This window comes from Acanthochromis polyacanthus, chromosome 19 (genome assembly GCF_021347895.1).
Source record: "Acanthochromis polyacanthus isolate Apoly-LR-REF ecotype Palm Island chromosome 19, KAUST_Apoly_ChrSc, whole genome shotgun sequence".
Classification (NCBI taxonomy): domain Eukaryota; kingdom Metazoa; phylum Chordata; class Actinopteri; family Pomacentridae; genus Acanthochromis; species Acanthochromis polyacanthus.
The window spans coordinates 20,579,822-20,602,818 of record NC_067131.1 but is presented as its reverse complement, the minus strand read 5'-3'; the positions used below and the strand labels follow the sequence as shown (position 1 = coordinate 20,602,818).

General features: G+C 41.3%; 4 protein-coding genes and 1 long non-coding RNA gene across 10 annotated transcripts in view; 3 read left to right on the top strand and 2 right to left on the bottom strand.

Annotated features, from left to right (window-relative positions):
* Positions 1-189: 189 nt before the first annotated feature.
* On the top strand, positions 190-2,595 carry LOC110956168 (histone H3.3A). The gene is made up of 4 exons (XM_022201493.2): positions 190-332; positions 1,108-1,245; positions 1,350-1,503; positions 1,600-2,595. The coding sequence occupies exons 2-4, from the start codon at positions 1,118-1,120 to the stop codon at positions 1,726-1,728; spliced, it is 411 nt and encodes a 136-aa protein (XP_022057185.1). The 5' UTR covers positions 190-332; positions 1,108-1,117; the 3' UTR covers positions 1,729-2,595.
* Positions 2,596-2,643: 48 nt separating this feature from the next.
* On the bottom strand, positions 2,644-11,961 carry si:ch211-250n8.1 (uncharacterized). 2 transcript variants are annotated; one of them, XM_022201492.2, is made up of 16 exons: positions 11,837-11,961; positions 11,430-11,537; positions 11,143-11,218; positions 10,764-10,920; positions 10,553-10,598; positions 10,355-10,413; positions 10,129-10,164; positions 9,929-9,981; positions 7,204-7,336; positions 3,807-4,021; positions 3,666-3,711; positions 3,511-3,576; positions 3,337-3,396; positions 3,155-3,240; positions 2,806-2,900; positions 2,644-2,731 (listed from the first exon to the last, which is right to left on the bottom strand). In XM_022201492.2, the coding sequence occupies exons 1-16, from the start codon at positions 11,871-11,873 to the stop codon at positions 2,697-2,699; spliced, it is 1,308 nt and encodes a 435-aa protein (XP_022057184.1). In that variant the 5' UTR covers positions 11,874-11,961; the 3' UTR covers positions 2,644-2,696. The 2 variants fall into 2 exon arrangements, with proteins under 2 accessions (XP_022057184.1, XP_051795189.1); XM_051939229.1 differs by lacking the exons at positions 2,644-2,731; positions 2,806-2,900; positions 3,155-3,240; positions 3,337-3,396; positions 3,666-3,711 and having other exon boundaries at positions 3,516-3,633.
* Positions 10,865-12,020, top strand: LOC127531047 (uncharacterized). The gene is made up of 2 exons (XR_007937908.1): positions 10,865-10,970; positions 11,404-12,020. It is a non-coding gene; the product is annotated as an uncharacterized LOC127531047 (long non-coding RNA).
* Positions 12,021-12,763: 743 nt separating this feature from the next.
* On the top strand, positions 12,764-18,806 carry zgc:194990 (uncharacterized protein LOC568410 homolog). 2 transcript variants are annotated; one of them, XM_022201491.2, is made up of 10 exons: positions 12,764-12,917; positions 14,547-14,638; positions 14,765-14,863; positions 14,940-15,047; positions 15,145-15,303; positions 15,555-15,695; positions 16,007-16,058; positions 16,416-16,442; positions 17,448-17,474; positions 17,564-18,806. In XM_022201491.2, the coding sequence occupies exons 2-10, from the start codon at positions 14,576-14,578 to the stop codon at positions 18,121-18,123; spliced, it is 1,236 nt and encodes a 411-aa protein (XP_022057183.1). In that variant the 5' UTR covers positions 12,764-12,917; positions 14,547-14,575; the 3' UTR covers positions 18,124-18,806. The 2 variants fall into 2 exon arrangements, with proteins under 2 accessions (XP_022057183.1, XP_022057182.1); XM_022201490.2 differs by lacking the exon at positions 12,764-12,917 and having other exon boundaries at positions 13,172-14,638.
* Positions 18,807-18,861: 55 nt separating this feature from the next.
* Positions 18,862-22,997, bottom strand: part of itgb4 (integrin, beta 4) — a 40,145-nt gene continuing 36,009 nt past the window's right edge. For all 4 annotated transcript variants that reach the window (XM_051939218.1, XM_051939219.1, XM_051939215.1 and 1 more), the window contains 3 exons: positions 22,729-22,893; positions 21,823-21,942; positions 18,862-20,163 (listed from right to left, as the gene is read on the bottom strand). In XM_051939218.1, the coding sequence (XP_051795178.1) occupies positions 20,033-20,163; positions 21,823-21,942; positions 22,729-22,893 (416 nt within the window). In that variant the 3' untranslated portion in view covers positions 18,862-20,032. The remainder of the gene's footprint in view (positions 20,164-21,822; positions 21,943-22,728; positions 22,894-22,997) is intronic.

The following is a 22,997-nucleotide window of genomic DNA, read 5'->3' as shown; positions in this document are numbered from 1 at the left end:
TTCACTAATTATTGCGCAAATCATGAAATTCTTACAAGAACATAGTATGTACATTGATATAGACACTTATGTTGGAATTCACAGAAATGAAACTCATAAACACAAGGAATGATATTTTAATTATGTTTAAGTGTTTTTAATTTGCTACCTTTTATTGGCTGACCACTGTGTCACTCAGGAGAGCAAGCCAACGGGCGTAGAGGGTTGTATAACCATTACGTCAGACAGAGTATTAATGCTCGGCCTCATCGGTTTTCCCCGATAGAACTCGTTTTGAGTGGACACCGCTGTGTTGTTAAGGGCAGTTATTTTATAGTCAACTGGCATTAAAGGTAAGAACATTTGTTTTGTTAATAATGTATTCATTGAATGAATTGTCATTATTATAATATGAGTAGTGGTCGTCTTTTTTTTTTTTATGTACAGGCCTTGTTAGGCTAATATGTCGACTTGCTAGCATAGCACTAGCTAAAAATAGAACAATGGAGTCTCTCAGGGTTGACGTTATCGTCAAACGACGAGATTAAAATGCTTGACTGAAAGGGGAAAACATAAACCAGCTAAAAAAATCGCTTATGTTTTGCGTTGAAGTCTCTGTTGAGAGTTTATACAACACAGCCGTTAGCTAAGTTAATTATGTGTAAGCTAACGTCGGTAAAGTAGGACCGAAGCTGTGTTGACTGAGATGAAACGAGAAACTGAAAATGGCGAAGTTGAAAAGGAGAGCCTGACTGGCTGGTTGAAGCGACAAATGTTTTGACGCCATTGTCTGTGGTTGAAGTAGACCTCAGACTAATCGTTGGTATACATGATTACGGCCAAACATCCTATCTGCGTGAATTGAATTTATATTGAAAACATTTCAGTGGCGACTTTTAAATTAGGCCTTGCTTATATACTGGCGTAACGGTGGTTGTATTCCTGGTAAAACCCGACGCCTCCTAGTGATTTCAGCTTTGGGGGAGGGGCTGTTATTTAGTTACAGCTAGGTTAGCATGATAGCTTAGCAATCATCACACCTGTATGTGGCTGGTTTAGTTCGGTTTTGCTATACTGAGAACTTTTATTATACACCACATATTTAAAATGTGTTTTCAACCGTTTTAGCAAGTTCGATATGGCCCGTACCAAGCAGACTGCCCGTAAGTCTACCGGAGGAAAGGCGCCAAGGAAGCAGCTCGCTACCAAGGCTGCCAGGAAAAGCGCTCCGTCCACCGGAGGAGTCAAGAAGCCTCATCGTTACAGGCAAGTACTACTTAAATTTTATTAATTCTAGTAATTTGTCTGTAGCATGCAGTGTATTACGATACGAAAATGTACACTGTGCATAACATGCTCTTGTTTTCTAGGCCTGGAACTGTGGCTCTGAGGGAGATCCGTCGTTACCAGAAGTCCACTGAGCTGCTCATTCGCAAACTGCCCTTCCAGCGTCTGGTGAGAGAAATTGCCCAGGATTTCAAGACCGATCTGCGCTTCCAAAGTGCTGCCATTGGAGCTCTTCAGGTAAATTACAATGGATTGAAATTCTTGCACAGACGTGCTGGAGTGCAACATGAGCAGCAGTAAATTAATAACTTGGTTTCCATTTTCTTTTGACAGGAGGCCAGCGAGGCCTACCTGGTGGGTCTGTTTGAGGACACCAACCTGTGCGCCATCCATGCCAAGCGTGTCACCATCATGCCCAAAGACATCCAGCTGGCTCGTAGGATAAGGGGAGAGAGGGCTTAAGTGGCTGGTGGCAGCATTGTCACAACAAATTATCCTATTTATCATACTTAACCATTTTGTGGACATTTTAGTTCCTGGGTTATTTTTATAAGTTCTTTTTGAATTTTGTATTTTAGATTGAGACAATACATCAACCATTCCATAAGCCTGAGTATACTTTGGGTATAACAGCAGGAGTATCTACCTGTTCCATCATGGGTCATTAGCAGTGTTTCCATAACTGATCTAATTTTGGAAAGAAATGTCAAATTCTACAAGTTTCCTGCATTTCACAAATTTTTATGCTTGTTTGTGGTGACTTTTGGTGCATTCAAAAGTTGATGCGCATAATTTCTGATGTAGCAGACATTTGACTTGCAGCTATTTTCGCTTCTTGCGTGTCTTTGCATTCAGACATAGTGGAATATGGCCACTACCAGCTAACATTAAAGAATTGCAGCTGGCTCAATTGAGAACAAATCCTGAAGGCCTTCAAGTTGGCTACAGATTTTCTTGACAATATGGAAACATGGCTGTTGTACTGAATAACATTGCTGCACCACTCAAGTTCATTTTGGGTATTGGGCTCCTTCTGGGGATGGCGTTGTCTGTGAAGCTAGGATGAATTCTTCCATAGGAGGGCCAGGGTTTCTTTACCCATCTGCCACAAAATGCCAGCATGTCATGTTCAATAGGCCTCGCTGTAGTGTCAGGGTATTGGCTACCTCAGTTGATCCTCTATACTCGGTGACAAGGAGCATGGCAGACCCTCTGTATTTTTCTGGATCGCTTTTTACATGTTTTTCCAACATAAAATCTTGGCAGCTACATTTAATACTATTTATGAAATGTTGTCATGTCTTTCTATTAAAGGTCTTTATGAGTAGACATGTGCGTGTTCTGCATTTGATTGGAAATGTATATAAGGCATTCAGACACTGATTCATCGTGCATTTTATTTATAACATGAGTTGAACACAGTTGATTTGTTATACAAACCATTCAGTATGTTTAAAACCAGTAGCTGCAAAAGAAAATACAAGACATTTAGTGTTTGGGCTACACAGGCTCGTTTCACTTCACTGTTTTATACCTCACCAATACGGCAGACTATCTCCTCACACTCCTTGACAGTGCTGGCTCTGAGGACCATACAGCAGAAGCCTGTGGACTGAGGGGTTTCTGGAGAGTATCTGTGAACAGAACCAATCATGTACTTGGATGACATCTGGGCTCAACCAACGACAACTCGGCTGTAAAGCCTCATGTGTCACATCACCACATCCTGTCTCTGCAGTGTATGCGACCTAAATTCCCAAGTCTAGATTAACATGGATGTGTGGAAAGGTGTTTAATACAAATACTCCTAATGATCACATTTTGTGGTGTCAGACTGTGATATCAATGATACTTTTGTCATACAAGCTTTGATTTATGTAATACTCACGCCACACAGAATGCAAATATTGTGTAGTCTGGTTGAGAAAATCTCCCTACACATGAAATCTCTGGATAATGATGTTCAAAGAGCTCCTGAGGAGGCAAGACAATCAGTATGTAATTCCAGGAGAACTGAAGTAGCGGCAAAGTGTCAAGTTATTTGCTGTGGCAGACAACGTGTCAACATACCTGTTTACTGTTCCTGTCTGTGCACGTCAGATGTGTTTCCTTCATATCTAAGAGCACATCCTGCAGGACAAATTACTCTGAGTGGATGTTAACATGTAAAGGCTTTGCACAATATGACAGAATCTGACATTCATTAAGCCAACGTGCCCTGAGGCAGGGGAGTGGGTTCTTTACCTTGCTGGGCAGGTTTTTCTGCAACACTTGAGGGATTGCATGCTGCAGCACCTCCTTGCCTCCAAACTATGAGAGGATCAAACCATGCCAGTCATGGGAGACATATACACAATGATTTGAATTCTGGAAAATTATAAGAACAAACAATTATTTACCATTCCGATGTTTGCTTTTCCCAAGAACTGCACAATGTACACAATCCTGTTGAGCAGAGGTTGGTCACTTAGCAGCTTGTTTCTAAAATGTCATAAGGTAAGACAGAGGCGAATTCTGATTTGAGAACTGTCCACACTTGCCTTCCCTCTTTGAGACACTGTGAAGGAAGAGGCTTCTGGTCTTTACTGGATGTTTGTTCGGTGGAAGCCGGACCGAGCTGCAGAGTGGGGTTCTCTGCCCTCAGAGCTCGCAGGAGTTTAATAAGGGGCCGATACACTGTTCCATCATGGGCCCTCCACCTCATAACACGGATGGTCAAAGGGCAGCCCTTCAGCCGAGACAAAACCAAACCTGCCTGGGGAAAAAGAAAATGGATGTTAGATGACTATGTGAGGGAACTTCTAAAGTTTGTACAGTAGCAAATTTAAGTACAATGTTGAGAGTGGCAGATTTTTAAAGTATACAAACAATTATATGGCTGTCAAGGGTGTGACTGGCTAGTGTCTCGTACAGTCTGTTTCTAATGGACAAGCCACGTGTACTGGACTCACCAGAAAGTCTTCCTTCTTTCTACTGTACTAACAGAGCTGCAGAGAAACTGACCATAAGCCCTAATGCATTATGTATCATTAAATGCTAATTCTTTCAGAACACATGGAAAAATAGTACAGTTAGACACTTCTTGAGTTCAGTGTTGCTGTTTCTCTTCAGTAAAAAATCGAAATAAACTTCCTCATTTTCGCTTTATCGTGCCAGGGTCATGTTTACTGTGTTAATAAGTACAGTCCTGCTCACACCTACACAGGCATTTTCAGCTTTTCTGGCTGATTAAAGAACTGCTCAAGGTGGGGGCAGTTATACTGGGAATTGCACAATGTCACAAAAACAATAAAGTATAAGGTGTTCTACTGGAACTGGTGCAATAAAATGAACAGGAGAATCTGGCTATCTATGGCAGTCCGTTTATGTACAGGGTGACCCAAAAGTTTGGAAACAAACGAAAAGTCTATAATCCAAATAATATAATGTTATTTCAATAAATCAGTACCACAGATATATTCAGAAGAGTAACAGATTAGTGTAAAACAAACATATTTCGACATGTTCATGTTTGTTTCTTATACAAAGTTGTGAACGTTTCCACCAACTGGTTACACTGGTATCTTCTGGAATGTATCTTCATTCATGCTTATGAAGGTTCCTCAAACTGGCCAGTAAATGTTGCCTCATAGTACTTTTGGATGTTTAAAAAAATTAAAACTGTCAGATACTTTACCATCAAGAGTTTTGAAATCTGACACTGATAGCCTGCATTTTGAAGTTATGCTCCAGCATACCTGGACCTTATGGTTCTATTAATTTTCTTCCGAGTTATTGCACTCGGCAAATACTATGCTTTTAAGTTATTTTATTATTCTATAACAAAAATGGGTAAAATAGTGAATTCATGCATCCCCAACTCAAATAGACACTGCAGTTAAACTTTGTTTCCAAACTTTTGGGTCACCCTGTAAACAGTTCTGATCAGGCAACCTACATAAAAACACCTGTGCGGGTGTCATGCAGGAGCTTTATGCAACAAACTCATGTATTTTTTTTCTTGGCAGATATTTATAGTAGGAAAAGCAAAACTAAAAACAATAAAACTACTGATTTATGAATGTCCCTTGGCTACTACAATTTCAGGGTTGTGGTATTGTTCACGGTGGCTCATTGCCAAAGTAGCATGACTTAAGGGCCGTTTACACGAGGACCATCCTAACAGAAAACGCAAAAGTGGCGTCTCGTCATTTCACGTTTAGACGAGCGGTTTTGAAGGAAATCTGCGTATATACGGTGACTCTATAGTGTGTGGAATTCGATTGGATATGCATGCCAGGCAGCTGGGTGGCGCTGTGATAAAACTCTGCCATGTCTACGCGCATGCTTACTATCTCCCTTTTCGGATCTCCGCCGCGGTAAATGTTCATGAATGGAATCTGTACAGATTCTGTACGTTTGTTGGTACGACTCCTGTAGTGTACATAGAGCTGCCAGAGTTGCTTGAAGGTAGGAAGGATGGAAATAATCACACATCTTTGTTTACGTCCTTGTACCGGCCGGCAAACCAAAGCACGTATGTGACGTAATCGCGTATGTGACGTAATCGCGTACGCGACGTGGTCTGATCTCGGCAAAGTTTTGCGTTTTGCTGTTTAGACGGAAACGTAACGGCGGAGCGTTTTCTACTTTTCCACTCTGGAGGCCGGTTTCAAATTTTTGCGTTTTCAAGCCCCCAAAACGCCGTCCTCGTATAAACGGTAGGGTGTTTTGTTGAAATATTTTGCCGTTTTCACCTGCAAGCGTCCTCGTGTAAACGGCCCCTTAGTGTCACACTCCTCCTGTGCCAGCCCTCTGATCCAGCTAATTAAGCTCAGCTGAGGAGAAGCTCAGCCGAGGAAACACAGCTGAGCTCCATGTTCAATCACTGCAGCATTTAAGCTGGCTTCTCTGCACAAACACGCTGTTGGTTCATTGACTCAGCCATGCTCCTCTGTCCACGCCTTTACACACTCCGTTGGAATCCTGCGCTCCGTTCATCATCCCCCACACGTTGTTTCCTGGACTCTGTTACTCCTTTGGATTACTCTGCCTGTTTCCCTGCCTGCCTCTCACCCCCTCCTGCAACTCAGTCTGCTCTGCCCCTCCTTTCCGCCCAGTCAGACACTGGACACTCTGGACTGCTGTGAGTTATCTTCCCCACTATTTGGTTCAGTTTTTGGTTTAGTTCTTCTCGGCCTACTGGTCCGCCCTTTGTTAGTTTACATTTTCCTCTCCGTTGTTTCCCTCCGGCTTCCCTCACTCAGTGTTTCTGTTCAGTTAATCTTCTGGTTTTCTTTAATTAAATCGTACTTAACTTCACCCTCCTGTCTACGCCTGCTGCTTGGCTTCACACTCCCAGTTGTATGACACTTAGTGGGACAACAAAGCCATCATGACTATACCGTGAAAATATGTTTGTGTCATCTGCTGCAAAGATTAAATGATCATTTGGCAACTATTTAATTAATTGCTAACTATTTTGATAATTGATTATGCAGTTTGAGTATTTTTTTAAAACAAATGTCAAAAGAACACGTTTGAGGATGTCGTCTTGGACTTTGGAAAACATTCATTGACATTTTTCACAATTTTCTGACAATTTAAAGGCCAAACAACTTGTTGCCTACAAGAAATTGATCACCAGAAAAATAAAAAAAAAATCATCTTAAATTGCAGCCCTACTACTCTGGAAAAAGACTGATCTAGTTCCAGTTACATCACATGAACGGTCATTAGGTGTTTTGCCTACAAAGGTCCAGCTGGTAAAATGTCTACTTGTGACACCATTAAGAAGTTTCTAATTCAAAGCTAAGTTCATATCACACTCTTTCCTGTGTGCTTTGTGGGAAGGCACAGATATCAGCATGTTCTATCAAAAGATCCACCAGACCAATGTAAAAACTGTCATTTCTATCACTGAGACAGTTATTCCGCTAATATACTGGATTTTCTAACCTGCCCATTTTTAGAATTTCTTAGCGAGGTCCCATTGATCTCATCAATAATGTCACCAGGAGAGATGAACTTGTCGACGTGAGCCTGACTGCCAGGCATCAGGTCCAGGACGAAGACACGCCCACTGAGATACCTGACAGGTGGACGGAGAGACAGATGCAACAGGTTGGAAAGCTCTTTATATTAGTGGACACTGCTCAATAGAACGAGAATCTACACTGCCTGGCCAAAAAAGCCGCACACACTCTAATATTTCATTGGACTGCCTTTAGCTCTGAGAACACACATTTGCTGTGGCATTGTTTCAATATGCTTCTGCAATGTCACAGCATTTATTTCTGTCCAGAAGCATTAATTACCAAGATCTTATATTGATGATGGGAGAGTTGGACCGTTGCAGAAAGTCTTCTCCAGAACATCCCAAAGATTCTCAGTGGGGCTGAGGTCTAGACTCTGTGGAGACCAATCCATGTGTGAAAATGATGTCTCATGCTCCCTGAACCACTGATTCACAATGTGAGCCCCATGAATCCTGGCATCATCATCTTGGACCATGTCCATGCCATCCAGGAAGAAAACCTCCATTGATGGAAAGACCTGGGGCCTCATTTATAAAGCTTGCGTACGCACAAAACGGGGCCACTGCACCACTGCACCTTTGCGTAGAAAGTGGCATACGCCACTTTCTACGCAAAGGTTGTGATTTATAAAAACAAATTTGGCGTGAGAATGTGCGCCAACCTTGATGCCTGCTTACGCACAAAACGGGGCGTAAATCACAAACTTTGCGTAGAAAGTGGCGTACGTTGTGATTTCTAAAAACAAACTTGGCGTGAGAATGTGAGCACCGGTGCGCCAACTTTGATGCTTGCTTAAGCACATTTTGGAGACAGAGGGAACGGCAGTGCCGGAGGGTGAAGTGGCGAATTGAAACCAGATTGATCTCAAACCTTTATTGTTATCACATATTAGACTTGTAGAACCCTCATTGTTGTAGATGTTCATATAGTGCGTCATTCGGCCGACGACTGTATTTGCAGAACTATGTTCATATATCAACAGGGGCGGATTGAACGTTATTTCATTCGGTCGTTTGACCGAAGGGCCGGTCCACATCTGGGGCCGGTGCGGTGATCTTTATTTAAAAAATGTGTTTACTGCTCACCCGGCGCCCGTATGGCTCATCGGGGAAAGCAGAAGACCCATTTGCAGGGGTGGTCTCCGACGCAGTGGCCCGGGTTTGATTCCTGCCCGCGGCACTTTTATGCATGTCTTCCCCCTGCTCTTCTCCCCATTTCCTGTCACTCTTCACTGTCACTATCACAGTAAAAAGGCAAAAAAAAGTAAAGAATTTTGTTTATTTATCCATATGCGGCCGAATGGGATGAGCGTCCAACCATTAATCAGCCCTGTACAGGCACGCAGGCACACATGCTTCACACCACAACCCCCGAGTGAAAATGAATTTGTCTATATGAACCGGAAAAATGTACATTCAATCAGTGTACAAATTATTTGACATGATCATAACAAATTTAGTGGTAGGGTGGCCTGGGTCAACACGTGATTCATTCATCCGGACGCACAGCAGTGAAAAGACTGCCGGCCGGCGCTGCGTGAAATGCCGTGGATCCCGCAGCTTATTTATATACAGATACATTCATGAGTTACTTTGCATTGACCATTCATGGTAAAATGTGGGTGTGTTGTGGGCGGAATGTGAGGTGGATCCACCTGTGCAATCTTCCAGCTGGTGTGTGATTTATCAAGAAATTGCATGCAGCTGTGCTTACGCAAAGTTTTATAAATCAGGGGCGAAGGGCATACGCCCATTTCGGATTTTCGGCGTACGCAAACTTTAGTATGAATCCTACACAATGTTTTATAAATGAGGCCCCTGGTCATTCAGTACATTTAGGTAGTCAGCTGGCCTCATTCTTTGGGAACATAACGTCACTGAACCTGACCAACCCCAGATCATAACCCTAACCCCCACAGTCTTGTAGGCACTAGACATAATGAGTGCATCACTTCATCCACCTCTCTTCTTACTCTGATGCACCCATCATTTTAGAACAGGGTAAATCTGGACTCATCAGACCACATGAACTTCTTCCATTGCTCCAGAGTCCAATCTTTATGCTACCTCGCAAATTGAATTCTTTTTCTGTGATTAACCTCACTGATCAGTGGTTTTCTTAGAGCTACACAGCTGTTCAGTCCCAATCCTTTGAGTTCCCTTTGCATTGTGTGTGTGAAAATGATTTTACTTTCACCATTTAACATAACCATAAGTTCTACTGTTGATTTCCTACGGTTATCTAAGACTGTGTTCTGACCATAGTTCCTCGAAGACGATGGTTTACCACTATCCTTCAGGTTTTAATAATGGGTTGGAGGGTTCTTAATCCGATTTTAGCAGTTTCAGAAATCTCTTTAGATGTTTTCTTCTTTGCTTGATCCAGGCCAATAATTTGACCCTTCTGAGACAGATTAGATCCTTTCCATGACTACAGGATATGTCTTCCAACACGGTCGTTTCAGAAATGGGAAGCTACTCACTACATCAGCTAGGGTTAAATAAGTTGTTGTCAGCTGAAACATATTCATCACTGCAGTAATTATCCAATGGAAAGCTCTTACCTATTTGCTTAGTTAAATCCAAGTGGCGACTTTTTTTTTTTTTGGACAGGCAATGTACTTCTGTAGAGTTAAAGATACAAACCTCAGAACCATCCCAACCTCCCGACAGGGCACCACTTCATACAGCTCACACACCTGAAAACATACAGAGACAAATGACCTTCTGTTGGATCTCACTACACTGCTTCTTATGTCATTGCGCCTGCATATTTTCAGATCAGTAAAGCTATAATAACACTGTTGTGATGCTGTGACTTGCACAACAGTCAACACTGTTCTTACCGGTAGAAGCCAGCTCTCATCTAGAAAACTGCAGTTCTGGGTAAAGTGGACAGAAATGGCTATTAGCGTGAGTTGCTTGTTTTCAAAGTGATTTCAGAGAACAGTTGCTTTAATGTAGTCAATGTTATGTTTTAGAGGGAAGAAAGTGCCTTTAAAAAATATATCAAAATGGCATGAACAGCGCATTTGGAGTTTTTTCTTTGCAGAAAGAAGCTGTTGCTCTGACCTCAATGTCCAGTTTGAATTCCATGTGAGACAGGACCAGCAGCAGCGACATGAAAGGCTCTGGAAGAGGAAGAGCAGTGCCACTGAAAGTCTGGCATTGATGTTAAGCTCGAGATGGCAGTGGTGACAAGAATTTCCTCAGCTTTGTTTAAAGCCATTGCATTTAGTGGAAACAGTCAGATCAAGTAAAAAGTCTCACCCACAAACTCCTCATTCCTGAGAATAGATAAAGTTGGGCTGTACCACTGGAGGGGAGAGAAACAATATGAATCAAAGCTGTTGGGTCTATTAGACAGACCAATTTATAAAAATGTTATTTTTCCTGATCACCAACAGACACACATTGGTAACACTGGTAAAATGTATCTATATCTGAATACATCACAGTAGAAATGGTGTGTGTGTCTGACCTCCAGGACTCTGGGTGTGTGCAGCAGGTGTGTGAAGAACTGTGGCAGGGTCTTGCGGCTGAGGGCCAGTCTGAGCAGGTAGCGACCTCGACCCTGAGCTGAAAGCAGCTTCCTGCAAACTCTGGTCTGCTCAACTGCCAAGGACAGAGCAGACAGCCTACACACAACACATCAGCAGAGACCACAAGCATTAACAGGGCTGAGATGGTAGGAATCGATCAACTATCACTTCCAATATTTAGCTTTTTTGTTATTAGCATCATTATTTTATATTCATTTTGGATCAGATATATTATTCTAAAAATGTGCTACCTTGGCCTTGATACAGCTGCCTTTATCTGTCTGTAGTTATCAGTTAATGTAAGCAGGATGTTCATACCTGCCACAGATATCTTGGTGTGGAAGTTGTTCAAAACACTGCCAGTAATCTCTGTGTACCAGACTGAGAACTGGCTCTGGAGAGGAAACAAAACGCAACCAGTTCGTACAGCAAAGGTGTATTTCACATTCAGGGCTTCAGATGATTTATTATTAAAATATCAAAAGGTATTCCTGTAATTCTACCCCAAAATACTGTGATTTAAAAAATATATATTTTACAGTCCTTTCAAGCATGAACTGACATTTCAAAAATATATAGGATTTCAACATGTTTGTGACACTGACGTTGGAGCCCCTTCCTGAGGATCAGCTCTAGGAGCTCACAGCAGGATGCGAGGTGAGGGTTGGACTCTGTCACCATCTCCCCATCACCCTGCAGGTTCAGGACGCACACTGGCAGGAAAAAAACACGCAATAAACAGTGAACCTGCTGTCAATCGGCATGACAGTGAGCAAAAACACACCGCCGTTTTTCATAATCGTCATTTCACTCATCAACACAATAAATAAGATAAAAGGTGTGGCTGATGCGTTATGGGATGTCTGCAACAGAAATAAAACCTCAGTTGCCATGGCAGAAACACAGTTTGTTTGCATTGGAGAATGATAAAGTGTCGTACAGATGGACGATGCGATCAGCTGAGATGACGAGCCAATAACATCCCCCTACCATCATCTTTATTGATGCTTACCCTTCAGAGTGCCGAGCAGAGGGTCTCTGGGTGCCATGTTGAGCAGCTGTAATCAGAGCCTGTCCTTGGAGAGAGACGGTCCTCCAGCCTTCTGTCATTTACGCTCAGGGACGCACGCTGTGATCACACTTCCGTGTAGCTGACATACCGAGACACCTTCCGTTCATTCCTCAGTACAAACCTGTCCGAGAGGGGCAAGCACACACTGACGGGTTAATTAGATCTGTGAAGTCTATGGAAACATCAAAGAAATTAACAGACGGAGCTACCTGTCAAAGCATCAAGGATCTTACAGACGAGCTCTGTCTGAAGTAGAGCCGAGATACAACCCGATAATTGACTGTAGTGACATCTGCTGTTCTGCTGTCAAACATACACGAACCCTCAGATTCAGTGTGGGCTATTTTTTTAATTTCATATATAAAATCCATCCTTGCATGTTCTTTACAAAGACATTAGACATAACAAACACATATGCCTAAAAATATTAAAGTTTTGCCCATAGCCATTCTGTGTTTTAAACGTGTTAACGTATACTTTTTAACATATTAAGTTTAATATGGTGTACAAATATGACAAATATGAGCACACATTTTTAAAAAAGCTATGCCTAAGCTCTAACCCTAGTTCAAAGGGAAGGCTTTGTTTTTACACTTGTACAATCACATATCGAGCAGAGATTTGAACCTTACATTTAGTTTATTTTATTATGAATTATGTCAAAGAAATATGTCTGAAGACAACGTATCAACTCACACAGGTCTCCCCCTCTGTTGTCTTCTTGTTTTTGTTTTTTTTTATCTCACAGTGTACTAGTAGAAATTGTCCTCAGACGACAGACCATAATAGCGGAGCTCCGTGTTGCCATGGTGACAGGAGGTAAGATGGCGGCCTCTGCTGGCGGCTTGAAGCTGCCGCTCAGAGGAGCATAAGAGCGCGCGTTGTGCCTCTGGTGCCGCAGTAGTGGATGAAGCGATGAAGATGATGATGGCGGAGCTTTAAATCAGTCAGAGTTTGTAGGAAACACCACAGAGGAGCTGCTCAGAGTTACCTGACGACGGGAACATTCTCTCTTAACAAGGTCAGACTTTATTTTTTACAGTAAACGGACATTAAATTGAGCAAACTGTCAGTATTGTGTTGCTGCTAGCTGCGTAATTAGTTAAACAGTTTGCTTGCGAGCTAGTGATTGTTGTCGGTTTTTTTTTTTGCAGCCTCATACAACGAGGGCCGCTTTTATTTATTCATATATTTTTTTAAAATATAAATTTTGACAACGAGAGCAGAGAATAACCTCAAACGTATGGTCTGTATTTGTTGTTATTGTATCTCCTGCTGTGTGTTGTGTTGCTGTGCAGTGTGTTTGTTTTGGTGCTCACTTGCAGGCAGAGGTTGGTCTCTCATTCCCAATATAGAAAGTCACTCTTGGGTTTGTGCAGCAGTGGCACCGGTGGTAATCCTGGATTTCCTCTAATCTTCCGGCTCCTCTGCCACCTACAAGCTCAGCCTGCACCTCCAGAAATAAACCTAGCATCTAACCAGGAGGCGCTGTGTTGTTATCACGACTCTACAGTTTGATAGACCAGCAAATCAGTGTCACGTTCATTCTCTTTGAAAAAACGTAAAATGGGTTTTTCTTTTAACAACACTGATTTTCTTTTTAATTAGTTAACCGGCTCAGTGGCACAGCTTGGCCTTTTCACAGGGTTTCCTGCACGTGTCATGGCCTCTGTGGGCTAAAGTTAACCTGGACTGTTTCTGTGAATTTATGACTTTATGTGACTTTGAGAGAACAGTCATTGATCATAGCAGAGAAAATATGTCTACTATCAACCAATCAATTAGTCAAAATGCAGTATTCACATTAATACAGATAAATACTCATCATTCCTGATAAGAACATAAACAGCATTGAATTTACAAATTAAAAAGAAACTATTCAAATACGGAATGTAATTATTTTTCTTTCTATCTTCACAGATCAGTCAGATATTGCTGACTAAAATGTAAAATTTAATTTCTGGCAATGGATGTAGTTTCCCCCCCAAAAAAACCCTCAGACTCCCCAAAACAATATCTGCTCCCCAGTACTTGGAAAGTCAGTCACAGCATCCTTCTGGCTCAGCTGCCACCCCTACATCACAGAAAGAACAGTAAATCCCCTCAGCGCATCAGAGTGGCGTGCAGGGGCGGACTGCTGAATCAACAGCAAACTGGTCCAACGATACCCCGCACCCTCCGCAGTGTTTAAAAAAGTGCTCTCTGCTGCTATCGCACATCTCCTTGGGAATAAATTTCCAATTTCAATTTCCATGAACAAGATGTATTGACTCACACACATCAGAAAATCCTTTTACTGTGCAATATTTTTTGCCTGATTCTACTTTGTTTCCATGTTTGCTACTGCTGTATGGTCTTGTGTATGGGTGCTGTTTCTCTCCTCCTCCTCCTCTCCCAATAATAGCTCAGAGTATCTAATAATGAGCTCTCTGTGGATTTTGAGTGCAGAGCTGTGAGGGAAGTTCTGCAGTGCTTCTCTCTCTCTCCCCACACATACATACCTTTTTTTTGCCACCTCTCATAAATTAGCGCTTTCTGCTCTCTCATCGATTTGTGGGGGCGACAGGAGCTCAGTCAGCTGCAGTTTGGGCTCCTACTTCTGACAGAATGAGTGCCAGCGTATTAAAGCTGCTTTATTATCGTACCACAGGGCATCGGCCTCGCTCTCCAGCTGCCAGCATGATGAAAGACTGCCTGCAGTTCCTTATTGAACCAGCCAAAAAGCTCAAAATCAGACTCAAGGTATGCAGCTCTGTTTTCCTCTGATGATTACTGTGTTTGTTACCAGTACTAAATCTGTACTCCTCCCTCCAAAATGTACCTTTAGTCATGGTTTTTCCCTTTTAATCTTCTGTTTCTGTGCTCCAGGAGTCTCGTAAGAGAGTTAAACTTGAGAAAAAGGAGCCTCTGGTGGAAAGTCAGTTATTTATTATGGAACTGGCACGAGAACTCAACAGAATTTGCCAAGTAAGCTCTTATCCTCTCTGATTTAGTTGTGCCACATACGTTCACTGATACTCATATATATCTCTCTGTACCTTAGAGGTCGAACGTCCTTGGTCACATCTGGACCAGTGAGGACATCTGGCCAGCAAGTGTGTGCCGGGATTTCATCGTTGAATGGGCTGCTGTGCTGGAGAAGAAAGTACAGGTAAATTATAGATGCCATGTATTTTTTTTCCAGTCAGAATATCTAAATTAACTCGCTGTTTTCTGAATGTTCTTAAACATTTGTACTTTCTACTCAGACAAAGATCATCCCATCTGACTACCAGTATGAGAAGCCAGAGAAGAAGGACTGGAAGGGACACCTCCTCTGCATGCTGGAGTCTGGGGGCGAGTACGACATGGGACCCTACAAAAGGGTCATCATGGATTGGACACGTGACATTAAAAGCCGACCTCAGGTGAGTATACCGTGGTGAACAATGACGTGTTGGCTTTCTTCTTCCTGTGGGTGGTTGGTGATTAAAGTTTGACCCAGTTCCCTGTTTGCATCTGATAAAGATGATTAAGCTAAACCCTGCCCTTGACAGTTATCCCGTCATAATCACAGTGAGCTGGAGCTATGATCACAAGTTAGAGTAAACACTGTAATTATGACGCTACAGTGGACGCTGACCAGCAATGCTAGTTGTTTCTAACTGGTTGTGTGCAGCCCACTGTGTGGCCAGGGGAGCCAGTGCTCATGATGCTGGACGACCTGGAGTTCCAGTGGAAGAGGGGCCGCCTGCCCAGCCTGCTCCCAGCCATGGAGCTCGTCATACTGGCCGTGATGAATGCTGACAGCCCCATGAAGGTCTGGATGTTTGTCACAATATTCCCCTGATTAGACTGTGTTGAATATTCATCTGGTTAGAGGAGGATACTGAGTAATCCTCTCTGCTTGAATTCATTGAAAGTGATGAAATAAGCAGTGCATTAATTTAACCTGAGGTCAAAAACATTGTAAACATATAAAATGACCATGATGCTCTCAGATCAGTCACGGTGAACATAATGTATACACACAGCATGCCATCCAGTCATGCTAATGTTTTTGGCTTATTGTTCATGTCACCATGGCCTGCTTTATATTGATGCATGGGTTGTCTGCCTATGGGGATGTAGGAGGACGTGACGAAGCAGTGGCTGGTGAAAAAGCAGAGGAACCAGCGAGTCGGTGAGTGGAGCTCATTGAGTGGAGATTGTTTGAAGCGTCTCTTGTTAACTTGGAAACGCGTCTAATTTTGACATCAGCAATATACAGTAAAGGATGCTACACCCTGCCCACAGGATGCTGAACATCCATCAATAATGTGTGAATTTCTATTGATTATGACATTATGTGTGCATGCAGCAGCACTATAGACTTAATCAACCTCTGTAGCAGCAGTGAAATTTGCTTTCCATCAGAGCTAATCTATCGATATGTGATTAGCGGATAGTGCATGAAAGCAACTTGGGAAAGGAGCATGTAGGAGGATTGAAACACTCGATTGTCTTCTCGTAATCACAGTAATGGTTTGTCTTCTTTCAGATGCTGCCCGCTACATCCCCCACAGTGGTGAGTGCAGATCCTTACTGTTGTTGAAGTGAATGATCATTACATTAAAACCCTGTAATATTGTTCTATATTAATTTTTTTTTTACAACTCTGGACTGAATAATATGGTCTGCAGTCTATGTCATAATAAACTGTCATATTCAACCTTTTTCATAATACACCATTTTATATTTCCTCACTGCGTGTGTTCAGTTTAGAAATGTTTGTCAGTCCAGTTTGACAGTTCAAGGTACCAGGACTAAAGGTGGTTGGTTGATTGTACTTGTGCCATTTGTTGTAGTAATTAACAATTTAATCATATGGAATTCTAAATTTCAATTTTCAAGTTTTATACCAAACTGAGGTCATGTATAGTGTGTTTGTTCTATTTGACCAGTATTATTGAAATATTTACTTTACAGTCCAACATAACACACAGAAATACAGCAGCAACTTTTTTCGTTTTTTTTGTTGATCAATTAATCAATTCAATATTAATATTTAGTCTTAAGGCTGCTTTCCCAGATGTTGTGGTCACAATATAGCAGCAGAACTGAGCTGCAACGACAACATTGACGTTCCTCATTACCACCCGATGAAGTAATATTTTTTTGCTATTACAGATGTATCAGACACAGCACAAGATTAGCATTCATTTCTCATTCTTATGACCTCTTGATGTAATTTCAGTTCACTCTCTTTGAGTGATGTTCTGGTCTCCACCGAATACTTTAGTTGTAAAAGGCTCCACTTTGTTCACCAGTTTGTTAACTTTGCCATCAGCTGTTTGATGCTGAACTGTGGCTTTGTCTGAGCTTTTCGTTGCTGGAAACTACAAGATTGAACCAAAGAAACAACGCTACAGGCCATAAAACCACAACAATGAGCTGAAAGAGCATTTTATAATATGAAGAATGGTTGAAGGGACTATAGAGTTGCTACAAGTGCTTTCACTGTACATGTAATCTTTTAATCTGGTATTATTTTTTTTTAAATTCTTATAAAAGCTTTTCTATTTTTTCACAGTGTGGAACTGGATTTGCGATGCAGCAGGTATGGAAATCTGTCTTCTGTTCTTCATGATACTCTGATATCAAATGTGACAGTTTGTAATCTCTACATCCTGCTCTACAACTTCACAGAGGACGTCACCCTGGACTCAGAATCTGCCCACCCAGACCTGCTCGTCTCCAGTGATGAAAAGCGTATGAGGTGCGGCCTGGAGCGCCGTGACGTGCAGCGGAGCCAGCAGCGCTTTGATGGCTGGTGGTGTGCTGTGGGTCAGGAGGGCTACATCTCTGGACGCCACTACTGGGAGGTGGACGTGGGGGAGAGGGACTGGAGACTGGGCGTGGCCAAAGCATCTGCAATGAGGCAGGGCTTCCGTTCACTCAACACCGATACAGGCTACCTAACCCTCCGTCTGGAGAGAGGCACAGATCTAAAAGCCCTGACTGTGCCCACTACTCCCTTACAACAGAGCCTGGTTCCCAGGAAAATTGGAGTGTATCTGGACTATGAACAGGGCCAGCTGTCCTTCTATGATGTGGAGAAGCGCTCGCACCTCTTCACCTACAATGAGAACTTCACGGAGGAACTGTATCCAGTGTTTGGGACTGTGGAGGTGGTCAAAGACCTGGTGATCAGGCCTGCAGATGTCAGACAGCTGTGCCTCTGCCCTGGGCCCTGCCTCTGGACCTGAACTGCTTAACACTCTGATCACTCTTCAGTCCTGATGCTCAGCAGCTCATCGAGTCTGCACTTTTAGTCTGGTGAATTTCAATGTTATGGACTAAAAATCTGACTCTCTCTTTGAGTTGCTTCAGGAGCAAGAACCACCATTTTTTCTGCATTACCCTTTCTGTTACTCTGCCTTCATGGAGATGTACAGTATTTGACTATTTGTACTTAAAAGATGAATGTTTTAATAGTGTCAGGTGGAAACCTCAAAAACAGCCTTGTTTTAGCTGTTTTTTCACACTGTCCAGTATGAGATGTATGATATGAGATGAGATGTAGAAATCCAAAACTTCAGTTGGAAGACTTTCATGCCACACAATGATATGGAAATGTACATTTTTTATTAGTTTTTTTATTACTTGTAGATGAAAAACAGATTTCACAAATGCAATATCGTGAAGGTGCTGTGAAGGATGTGTGACCAGCAACATAGAGCCTGAGCCCAGTCAAACAGGCATATGATTACAGACTGGCCTGATGCATGTGAATAGTTAATTCCTACTGTTTGATTCTTTGTCTCAAGCTTCCTGTAAACATTTGTCAGGCATGAGCTTGTTTCTGCAGCTGTGTTTTTGTTTGTGTGTGACATAAAGATGTCAACGCTTCTGTTTTCTCCAAACATGAATAAATTAACTGCAAACGCTCCATCTTGTCTTCAGTGATCACAAATGTTTTAGATACACACTCATATACATTATAGTACTTTTTCAAAATTTCAAATCTTTATTAAGTGCAATAGAAATGACATGCAAAAAGAAGTTCAACTGCCAGAAAATAAGTGATGCATGTTGATTAAAAGTGCATGAACACTTTACTGAAGGTGTTTTTAGTGAAAAGTTCATCCATTTATCAATGTCATCTTTTCATGCTAAGAGTGTTTTCATACAATGTGTTTTATTAAAGTATTTTCAAGCCAAAATACAGCAGGACTTGTAGTAGAAGCGAATACAATCTTTCTGTCATAACACACCATTTGTCCCAGATATCTTACTGTTCAAATATTAATCTACTGAAAATGGCCTTGCAAAGTGAAGAAACACATGAAAAATACCAAACTGAAGTGATGACAACTTATGAAATACAAAAACATATTACATCTAACAGACATTTGATCATTCGCATGTATTGTAAAATACAGCAGGAAATGCACATGTAGCTCTATATTTGGGATTAAAGTCAATGTTTGCATAAGTAAAAATCTTAAAAAGTATTAAATATGCTTGAAATTTTTTTTTTAATCACTCTTTTATACAACACAAATCTATGAACAAATACCATAAACTCACCACTGATCACTCAAGACAGGAGCACTTGGATAAAACTGAACCTAATCGGAGCATCCAAAACCACTAACCTCCTGGAAACAGGTACATCTCGGAGAGTGTTCAGTCAAAATATGGGCTGAAATTTGTGGAGTTTAACCTGAAATATACAAAACAGAATAAATAGCTCTTATAGGCTGGAGTAGGACAGGAGAGGAGGGGAGAGGTCACTTTGGATTACTTAAGCATAGCCAGATTACTGACCCATGTTGACATCTTTAAAGCCCCAGTGTGTGTTACCAGATCTGAGCCGACAGAGGGAGTGGAGTCCAACAGTAAGAAACACATCAGGAACAAATGGAATCGTTAAACTGAACCTCACTTACGGAGGAAAGTGGCCACAGTTTGTAACAGACATGAGAAAACGGCCTCCTCTCCATCTAATTATTACATGAAATGGATTGTATTTGGCTGGAATCTCACTCACACATATATACAAACATGCAGTGATGGTGGGTCAGTACTCTGAAGCTGACTCCTTTTAAAAAGATAGGATTCCTCATCATGTTAGACCTTTGGATGCTAAGTTGGACCTAGTTGAATTAGATTTTAAGATTCATAAAACATCTTCTTTGTGACAGTAGTTCCTCCCATGACGCTCCTCTGAACCACCTCCTTGGTGATCTGATGTGTCATCATGCCGCTGGTCTCTGTGTGCTGTGTGGTCATCATCATCCCGTCTGTTAGAGAGAAAACACCATGGGTTAATGAGAAAATGCATCTTAAGCAATGACATAATGCCAGATTGCCACAGGGGTCGGCAACCTTTAACACTCAAAAGAGCCATTTCGACCTGTTTCCCACAGAAAAGAAAACACCAGGAGCCGCAAAATCCTTTTGGCATTTAAAATGTCGCCTTTTTACCTCTATGCCCTTGTTAATCAGTCGGGATAAATTAATTACAAAGCCTCTAATTAGATAGATTCATTATTTTAACTGTGTCCTACCACTAATATTTATCTTACTTGGTTAATGCCATTTTTGCTCCTGGACCTCATATGTTACGTATGTTAGCTGGAAATCAATAATTTGCGAATGTCTATTTAACTTGTAAAATCTATTTATCTATTTATCTTAAGCTAATAACTTTTCTCCGGTAAGTCGCTGCCCTATTTTCCAAGAAGACACTCCTCTGACTCTCAGACCTGCTGCCTGGATGCTGGATGTGACATCGAGCCGTGTTCTCGCGAGTAACGTCATATTAACCTGACATATCAAGGAGCAGATACTGAGCAAGACAGTTATCCATAGTTTACCTTAGTATTCACAAGTACCTGACACAATGCAGGGCTCTGCTGTGAAGGTGGAGATGTGCAGCAGTGGTGTATTTGCGACAATAAAAAAGAAAGAAATTTGAAGGAGCGACGGCTAGGATTTAGGAATGGTGGCCCGCCGCTGCTGAATGAATGTAGAGCAAACATTGGGATCCAAAGATCAACAGGACTCCAAATGAATACACGCAGCCCGGCGAGTGTCGCAGATTGACGGCTGGGACGCATGTTTTGACAGACGAAAATTTAGAATGTTTTATTTTGATGTTACAAGATCACCATAATCTTCAAATTTAGAATTCAATTTTAAAAACTAACAATCTAAAATAAAAGAAAATTTAATTAAATAGTCTGCTGATTATTTATTTTTCCAAAGTTATAGGGAGCCACAACACGGGGATGAAAGAGCCGCGGGTTGCCGACCCCTGCACTACACACTTATCATGATCAAAACAATTTACAATATCCAAGAAAATCAGTCAAATGTGAGTTGGTTATTGTGTGTTGTGTCTGTGGAGAGACAATCTGTAATCATAACTGTATTCTATGCTATTCTTAAATTGGTCTGAACCAGATTGCTATTGGTGATGAATTATTTACTATTTATTATTGTATACTATTTATTTACTATTTATTTATTTGGTATCATACACTACCATTAAAAAATTTGGTGTTCTTAGAAATGTTCTTATTTTTGAACAAAAGCAGTTGTTTTTTCAATGAAGATAGCATTAAATTAATCAGAAATACAGTCTTGACATTGTTAATGTGGTAAATGATTATTATAGCCGAGCTAACTGACTTTCAGTGGAATATCTACATAGGGGTATGGAGGACCATTTCCAGCAACTACCATTCCTGTGTTCTAATGCTACATTGTGTTAGCTAATGGTGTTGAAAGGCTAATTGATGAATAGAAAACCCTTATGCAATTATGCTAGCACATGAGTGAGTTTTCGTGGAAAACATGAAATTGATTGCTGACCCCAGACCCTTGAACAGTAGTGTATGTATCATCAATACCAGTATATCACAACACCCCAAAATGAAACTAACTATTTTTAATACCTGAGAAATAGGGGTCGTTGATCATGGTGTGGGACACATTGGTTAGCGTGCTCACTTCTGTTGGCATCTGGAAAATTTCCCTCCTGGTCATAGATTGGGTGTTATACTGAGACAAAGCACCTAGAGAAGACAGGGAAGGACAGAAATGCAATCATTAGCGTACTGCAATGTACTAAAAGGCAAAAATAGAAAGTGATTGGGATGGTAAAACGCCACTCTGAATAATCCTGAAATATGAGTAAATGGTCTACAGGTGAGAATATTTTAGGTCATTGGATGATCAAAGGCAGGAAGTCTCAGCATATTGTTTTATAATTTAACAGTCATGTGACTAAACTTTATGAATAATAGCTGCCTAACTTTTGGTGTCCAGAGGATCAACCTTTTGCTTTTTAGCGGCTCTTTAACCTTAAAATACCAGCCTTAACTCAAATTCTCAAGCATTTACACAGGATTTTAAAATCTATAGGCCTGATCGCATAACACTTTACCATTCATGCTCTACAGAGGAACCTCTAACTTTTCTCTGGTAGCAACTTTTAAATTTAGTGAGCATATTTATGTCCCACATAATCAAACTGTAAAATTCCAACACTCAAGCTTTGCTCTATCATACCCTCAGTCCAAAACTCTCTCTACAGAGGATGTCCTTGAATCTAAAGCTATGTTGTCATTAACATTCATGTTGCTAAGGGGATAAACTGAGTTGTTTTAGATCATTTCTCCTGTGCCATCTTTAGGAAAATTTATATTTATGCATTTTCAGTCCTAATAAGAGAGAAAATAGTAAAATCCTAGACATAATCTTAGACATAATGTTTCTATGACAGATGTTACACAGCATTTCAGTCTCTATTAGAATTTTTTACTCATCAAATGCAATGAAACCTGTAGGTTTAATCTTACTTCCATCCTGAGACTCAATGGTGATGATGCCTTCCCTTTCTGGACCGAAGCCCTGTGTGGTTCGAGCCTGAACCTTAAACTTGTAGGGAACATTCTCAGTCAGGTTTGGAACAGTCAGGCTGGTCTCAGCACTGTCACCATTCACCTGGAAGGATCGCACATCTCCTGGAAGAAACAAGAGACAGACATTTCACACCAAAAACTAACAGCTTTATGGGGCCTGGAAGAAGCACAAATCAAATATAGAAGTATTTTTTAATTTATGAAAG

Coding starts and splice junctions, on each gene's coding strand:
- LOC110956168 (XM_022201493.2), top strand. CDS start 1,118: ATGGCCCGTACCAAGCAGACTGCCCGTAAGTCTACCGGAGGAAAGGCG. Junction 1,246..1,349: donor AAGAAGCCTCATCGTTACAG/GCAAGTACTACT, acceptor CTTGTTTTCTAG/GCCTGGAACTGTGGCTCTGA. Junction 1,504..1,599: donor CTGCCATTGGAGCTCTTCAG/GTAAATTACAAT, acceptor TTCTTTTGACAG/GAGGCCAGCGAGGCCTACCT.
- si:ch211-250n8.1 (XM_022201492.2), bottom strand. CDS start 11,873: ATGGCACCCAGAGACCCTCTGCTCGGCACTCTGAAGG. Junction 10,599..10,763: donor ACACACCCAGAGTCCTGGAG/GTCAGACACACA, acceptor TCTCCCCTCCAG/TGGTACAGCCCAACTTTATC. Junction 10,165..10,354: donor AATTCAAACTGGACATTGAG/GTCAGAGCAACA, acceptor CACTTTACCCAG/AACTGCAGTTTTCTAGATGA.
- zgc:194990 (XM_022201490.2), top strand. CDS start 14,504: ATGAGTGCCAGCGTATTAAAGCTGCTTTATTATCGTACCACAGGGCAT. Junction 14,864..14,939: donor AACTCAACAGAATTTGCCAA/GTAAGCTCTTAT, acceptor TCTGTACCTTAG/AGGTCGAACGTCCTTGGTCA. Junction 15,696..16,006: donor ATGCTGACAGCCCCATGAAG/GTCTGGATGTTT, acceptor ATGGGGATGTAG/GAGGACGTGACGAAGCAGTG.